The sequence below is a fragment of the Pteropus alecto genome, unplaced genomic scaffold (assembly GCF_000325575.1).
Source record: "Pteropus alecto unplaced genomic scaffold, ASM32557v1 scaffold339, whole genome shotgun sequence".
Lineage (NCBI taxonomy): Eukaryota > Metazoa > Chordata > Mammalia > Chiroptera > Pteropodidae > Pteropus > Pteropus alecto.
In genome coordinates, this window is record NW_006442509.1 from 849,554 (window position 1) to 856,604 (window position 7,051).

Consider the following 7,051-nt stretch of genomic DNA (forward strand, 5'->3'; position numbering starts at 1 on the left):
CGAGCAAAGGGAGCTGTTTTACAGAGCACCCCCCGCCCTGCCCCCCGTCAGGAAATACTGCACACCGTCACCGAAACATTCCCAGAACAGCAGCTTCGTAGGCAGCCCTGGGGCTGGACCCCGCTTTCCCATGACGCCCAAGCTACAAAACAGGATGGGCTAACTCAACACACATGCATGCACACACATGTGCACACGCACACACATCCGCACGTGCACACACGTTCACACGCACACACGTTCGCACGTGCACACACGTTCGCATGCACATGTGCACACGTTCACATGCACACATTTGCGTGCGCACATGCACACATGTTCACACACACATGTTCACATGCATGCATATATACGTTTGCACGTGCACACACGGTCGCATGCACACATTCGCACGCACATGTTCACGTGCACACACGCTTGCACGCACACATGTTCACATGCATGCATACACGCATTTGCACGTGCACACACATTCGCATGCACACACATTTGCACGTGGACACACGTTCGCACGCACACACATTTGCACGCACCCACGTGTGCACATGCGTTCGCATGCACACACATTTGCACGCACACATTCGCACGTGGACACACGTTCGCACACACACGTGCACACGTTCACATGCACACACATTTGCACGCACCCACGTGTGCACATGCACACACGTTCGCACGCACATGTTCACATGTGCACACACTTGCACGCACACACGTTCACATGCATGCATACGCACATTTGCACGCACACACGTTCACATGCACACAGCGCCGCCAGACTCAGGCCTGTGCTGAGCCCCTGTGCTGGGCTCTCCAGCCCTGTGACATAAGCGGAACTCAACCGCCTGGTGAAATGGCCATTCCTATCTCCCTGTGCTTAAACCAGCCCATCGTGGATCTAAACTGCTTCTCTTCACAAAGCCACTTCTCCACATGCACTGTCCGAATCAGAAACGAGAAGGAAAGGAGAATACGTTTCGATGAGATGTCCATTGTTGAGCAGACAAGAACCGTGAATTATCATAAACGTGTAAAGTAAAGATTCCAGGTCAGGCTGCCGTTTACCCTTTGACAGTCACCGTGACCTGGGTAGATTAAAATTTGCACACAGCGTGAAGTTTATTTTGCACCTTATTTCCTTTCAGTAGCAAAGATGACCAAAAAAGGTCCATCTTCCAGAAGTCAGAGCGCGGGGGCTTCAGGCTGAAGGACAGCGTCCAGTTCCATCTGTACATCAGCACCTCTCCCTGTGGGGACGCCAGGATCTTCTCGCCCCACGAGCCGGTGCTGGAAGGTACGGCCAGGCTCCCCCAGCGCCAGCGGCCTCTCAGGAAAACCGCGGTCCCCCAGGGACAGACAAGAACAGACCCACGTTGATACCCCTTTTCCTTTTTCCTAACGCCAGCCTTGAGCGTGGATCTGATAGGAGTATATAGCAGCGTGAGGTTTTCCTTTTCGATGAATAATTAGGAAATGTTCAGGGATGCAAATGTCGACTCTGATAAACTAAGTCACGGGACTAGAGAGCACACGAGATCAAAATTGTTTTCGGCACTTTAATTTGGATAATGAAAATCTCTGAATCGTAAATACATGTCTGACTTATGTGAATAAATCAGATATGTTCATATTTCTGATGAATAGTAACAACAAAAGTGTAGTTGGAGACTTCGGCTGGAATTCCAGAAGCTGGCCTGGGCCGATGGAGAGGGAGACCCTACTTGTCACATTTCTCACACCCTTCTTTGAATATGAGTTAGTACTTGTGCTTTATTTGAATTTGTATCCACATCTCTTCTCCCAAGCTTAAGCATTATTTATTCCAAATAGAATGTTTGAGAGTTATTTTTCTTGATTATAAAAGCAACACATACCCACTGTTGAAAATTGCTAAATATCTTTAAAATATAAGAAAATTTAAATCTCCTGTGTTCATATGACCCAGAGGTACTTACTCCAGAGATTTGCACAAGCTTCCAGTGGGCTTATTTCTGCCTCCCTGTAGATTCCTTTTTGAAAATATAAAAATACTGGAAAAAATAAACACCCAAATAGCCATCATCTACAGCTAGCAAACTTTAGCCTTTTGCCCTGTTTGCTTCAGGTCATTTTTAATGATAGAAATAGATGATCTTGGTTAAAATGGAAGGCCTCTTTTTGTCCCCGACACCTGAGGACACCACTTCGTGTATTTGGTTGGTACTATGTCCTTCTTGTCCAGTGTCATGTTACACGGTACACGTGGGTGTAGATTAAGCATGCACACACGAGGCCCAAAGGGTGTGACATTTGTAGGTTGCTGTTAAGCCTGCCCCTCCGTGGAGAAAAAGGCTGGTTTTGCCCCGTTTTCTCTCTTAGAACCAGCAGACCGACACCCCAACCGCAAAGCCAGAGGCCAGCTACGCACAAAAATAGAATCCGGGGAGGGGACCATCCCGGTGCGCTCGAACGCGAGCATCCAGACGTGGGACGGGGTGCTGCAAGGGGAGCGGCTGCTCACCATGTCCTGCAGCGACAAGATGGCCCGGTAAGGCCCCGGAGCAACCAGGTCCAGTCACCCCCGGGCCCCGCCCACCGCGCCATCGCTGCGCGGGCCCCGCCCCCACCGCGCCAGTCACCCAACGGGCGGTCCCGCCTGCGCCAGTTACCTCTGCTGCTTTTCAAAACTACTAGGTTTTGTCCCCATTCCACACTCCAGGGGTCCCCGCATTCTTTGAAGGACTAGGGCTCCAAGGGCCCCTGCGAGGGGACGAAGGTGGGCCTCTCCCTAGGGCTCTGGGCTCCCCACGGCCGTCCTTCAAAACAAGTATCTTGTCTTTGTTGTCATTTCGTGCGTGGGCTCCTCTGTGAACCGCTGTGTCTCACGGTGACATCGTAAAACCGTTTGCTCCCGGAGAAAACAGTTTCCTGCCCGTTGCTGCCCCTCCGATGGCCTTGCTTGCCTTCGGGAGCCTTCCCGAACCCGTGCTGCGTCGCAGACTCCTGCGCGCCCATGGGCATGCGCCCTGCGCACGGGGAGTGCCAGGCGGGCAGGTGGGGCTGCGCTGCCAGCCCGCAGGGCCCGCCCGCCCTTGGGAAGCGCCCTCTCCGCGGCCCGCGTGCGGGGCAGAGCTTAGAAACCCCGTTTCTCAGACGCTGGCGTCAGCTGCAGCAGCGCCGCTCCCTTCCCCAGGTGTCTGTTGCGAGCACCGCCCGTTCAGCGGTGGGAAGGCACGTGTTGGGCGCACGGCCCCGCTGCCCTTGGCCAGCTGGCGGAGCCGGCGCGGGCGCACCTTTGCCTCGGTCCGGACCCTGGTCCTCAGTGTCCCTGCTGGGTCTCTGCAGGGAGCCCCAGGCTCACGGAGCCCTCGATCGGGCCGTGGCCATCTCCCCCAGCAGGCTCCCCAGAGAAGTGCTTATTTGTGGCGCGCCCTGCGATCCCCTCTCCTGCTTCCGCGTGTGGGCGTGGCCTTGGACAATACAGGGGCGCGTCGTTTTGGGGTGTGGATGTGGGCTCTGTGGTTTACAGAGCGGCGCTGTGCGTAAGGCCCACTCCTGTTCTTGCTCAGCACGGAGTCTTGGGGACCCACCCCGACGCTGTGACACAGCTGGTGACCCCTGCCGCACTGCGGTCCCGGCCGTTAAGTGCGCGCATGCGGCGGAGACATGGGCTTCTCCTGAGTGCAGCCTTGCGTTCCCGCCAACAGCCCATGGTTACCGCAGGGGACTCAGTCCCTTCACCCCAGCAGGTCGCGGGGCGGCCCCTCTGCTTTCCCCAGCGGCCGCCCCTCTCCAGCGGTGCTGAGCGCCTGCCCAGCCGCCAGGCGCACCCCTCCTAGCCCCCCATTTAGTCCTTCCCGTTTGTCTTTTGGGTCGCTCGCCTTTTTCTTCTTGATTTGCTTAAGTTCCTTTCGTAGTGTTCGTCGCATCCTCAGCGGTTTGCCATGGTCCGTGTCTTCTCCAGGTCCAAGGCCAGGTCTTAACTTGGCGCTGTCTTTGACCGACGGGAAGCCCCCAGTTTTGATGTTACCTTACCTATTACTTCGTCGCCCTGTGATCTGTACTCTCAGGAGCTTACTCAAGAAGTCCCTCCTCAAACTCAGGGCAGAAAATGCTCCCCCATGCTCTTCTGAGACGCAGCCACGTGGCTTTCGCGTTCGGACCTCTGACACTCGCATCGTAGGAGGTGGCGTCACTGCTGTAGCACGGAGTGTGGGTCGCCCCTGCCAGGGCCGATGACCGCGTTTTCTCTCCGGTCCAAGGCCCCTCCCGTGCTCGCCGACCCCTCACAAGGCCGCGCCTGTCTCCACACTCGATTCTCTCGGTCCGGTCCGTAGTTAACTGTCATTGCACAAATTGTGTAGTTTGCATTCTGACGTTTCAATTGTTTCAAGGTCTGGTTGAACAAAACTCATTCATTACTCTTTTTTTTTTTTTTTCAAACTTTTGGGAGCTTTTTATGAACTTTTATTCTGCATGTTTTAGAATCAGTTTGTCACGTGTCTCCAGATGTCTCGCTGAGATTTTATATGGAATTGCATTAAATTATGAACCGAAGTGGAAAGGATTGACATATTTAAATCAGTCCATTCTTGAATGTCGAATTTCTCTCCACATTTAAAATTTTTCTTTGTCATTTATAGTTTCTCGCAAAGATGTTAGGCAGTTTTTGACAGATTATTTCCTAGGATCTGTACTTTCTCTGTGGCCATGGTAATTCTTATGACTTGCTACGTGTGATTATTGTTGCTGTCGAGAAACAGTCGATTATTTTTATTGTGTTAAAAAACACAATATAAAATTTACCATCTTAACCATTTTTTGAAAACGTTTTTATGAGCAGTTTTAGAGTCACAAGAAAATTAAGACGAAGACGCAGACATTCCCACACACCTCCTGCCCCGCCATGCACAGCCTCCCCGCTGCAGCACTGCCACCAGAGGGGGCATCCGTGTAACGACGACCCTGCCCAACACGTCAGGAAGTGCCACCCAAAGTCCCTAGTGTCCGTTAGGGTCACCCTTGGTGGTTGCCTTCTGCGGGTTTGGACAAATGTAGAATCGTGTGCACCCAACTTTCTTTGTAACGTCAAAGACTGGAAGTGGCCCAAATGGCCGCCGGTGTGGGGGGGACGAACGGAGGGCTCTCGGTGGGTGGAACACCGCTCAGCCGAGAGAAGGCGAGCGATGAGACACCCACGGCACCGACAGACCTCGGAGTAGTTACAGAGCTGAAAGAGACCAGACCAGAAGAATTCTCACTGTGTCTCCATTTATGTGAATTTCCAGAAAACGGACAGAAGGCAGATAGGAGGTGGCCCAGGGTGGGGGCTGGAGTGAGAAGGGACAGGAAGGAGGGGCGAGTAGGCCAGGGTGAGAGGGAACCTTGCAGGAGACGGTCTCGCGGGTGCATCCAGAGGCCAGTCATCGAGTCGTGTGCTGTGGCCCGTGCGCCGGGCTGCGTGGCAGCTTCGCCTCAGGAGGTCACAGAAGAAACGCAGTGGGAGTTAGAAAATGGCCGTGAAGGCACGACAGAAGCGGGGCAGCCAGCTGCCTAGAGGCGAGCAGCAGAGCTGACCGCGGAGGGGCGGGAAGGAGCCGCCCAGGCCCCCCACGCCCGGGCCGGGTCTCCGCAGGGGTGGTGGCCCCTCGCCCCGCGGGTGTGGCCGGGAGCAGAGCCGCGGAGCAGGGCGCGGGGCGGCAGAGGGCACGCCGTGCTGCGGGCGGCTGGGCCGGGGAGGTGTGGACGGCTTCCTTGCCAGCGGTTCAAAGCGAGATGTCAACATGTTTTAGGAAAGTACGTTCCTAAAACCGACTCGCACGTGTGTAGACACTTTGAACGGAAGAACCTTGACTCGGCCCCCACCCCCAGGAAAGAGGGAAACGAGCGCATCGGTCCGGGGGCAGCTGTGGGGGGGGTGCGCTCAGCGGGCGGGCTTGGCTGAGCTCGCCAGCCCCGGGGTCCTTTACTGCCATCTTTGTTTCCAAAGCAGATGGGGCACCGAGGGAAACAATGCGACGACCCGTCCTGTCACGGGCGCAGGGACACACACGGCTGGCCGGACTCGGCTCGCTGACGCGGCCCTGCTTCCTGGAGCTCGGCCTGCCCCCGCCCGCCCCCCAAGTCCGGGATGTGAACGCAGTTCATCTGCACCTTGTCGTTTTCTGTGGCCCTCGAGCCTTTAACCCCGACACCCAGATGGAACAGCGGCACGAGCACCCTGCGTGCTGGCTGGTGGAGGGGGTGGCCCGGGGCGCAGCCCGGAACGGGACCTGGGGGGCACGTGACGCACGCCAGGGCGAGGCGGCCTGTGCTCAGGAGGAAACTGTTCCCTCCCGCGGGAAGCCGGGTCTGGAAGTGGGTCGTCCGGAGCTGCCGTGGTGAGTCCGGTAGCCCAGACGCCAGGCCCCGTCACCCTGCACCTCCTGGCAGCTCCCTTCTGTACCTGGTGCCGGACAAACCCCCAGCGTCGGGCCTGACGCCCAGGGGGGAGAGGGGGCACGGGCGGGGTCTAAGGGGGCGCATTCCCAGCCCCAGTGCCATCTCGGAGGGGGGTGTGGGCGGCCACAGTCTCCTGGAGGACTGAGCCGCTGGACAGACAGTCCAGAGCGGGGGACCGACGGGCACCAGCGCAGCACACCCGGGCGTGTTCCGGGCACCTGGGGCCGGTCGAAACCGCGCCTGGCCGCTCCTGCGGCTCCATGCCAGCCGTGCCCGTCACCAAGGCTCAGAAGCCAGAGCTGTGAGAACAGGAACGAGCTTGAGTACATCGGAATTTCAACCCTGACCAAGCCCAGGCCGTGGAGGAAGGCGAAGCCACGCCTGAGGGCAGGGTCCTTCACGCGTGGCCCAGTCACCGGCCCTGCAGTGCACTCATGCGGGGCGCAGCTGGAAGGGTCTTGGCTGGGGTGACACTCATGCTTTGTGTCTCGTTGAAATGGGGCTTCCGGCGTGCACCCCGCGACCCATGCCTTTCACCATATACGTCACGAGGGAAAAGCAAAGGCCAGCCGGGAGGAAGGGGCACGAGTTTCCCCGGAAGGGACAGCAGAGGACCTCGGCCGCCTCGCCC

General features: G+C 56.9%; 1 protein-coding gene across 1 annotated transcript in view; it reads left to right on the forward strand.

The window, feature by feature from the left end:
• Positions 1–7,051, forward strand: part of ADARB1 (adenosine deaminase, RNA specific B1) — a 66,463-nt gene that overhangs the window by 50,228 nt on the left and 9,184 nt on the right. Inside the window, exons 10-11 of the mRNA XM_025040313.1 lie at positions 1,146–1,294; positions 2,359–2,527. Of these exons, the coding sequence (XP_024896081.1) occupies positions 1,146–1,294; positions 2,359–2,527 (318 nt within the window). The remainder of the gene's footprint in view (positions 1–1,145; positions 1,295–2,358; positions 2,528–7,051) is intronic.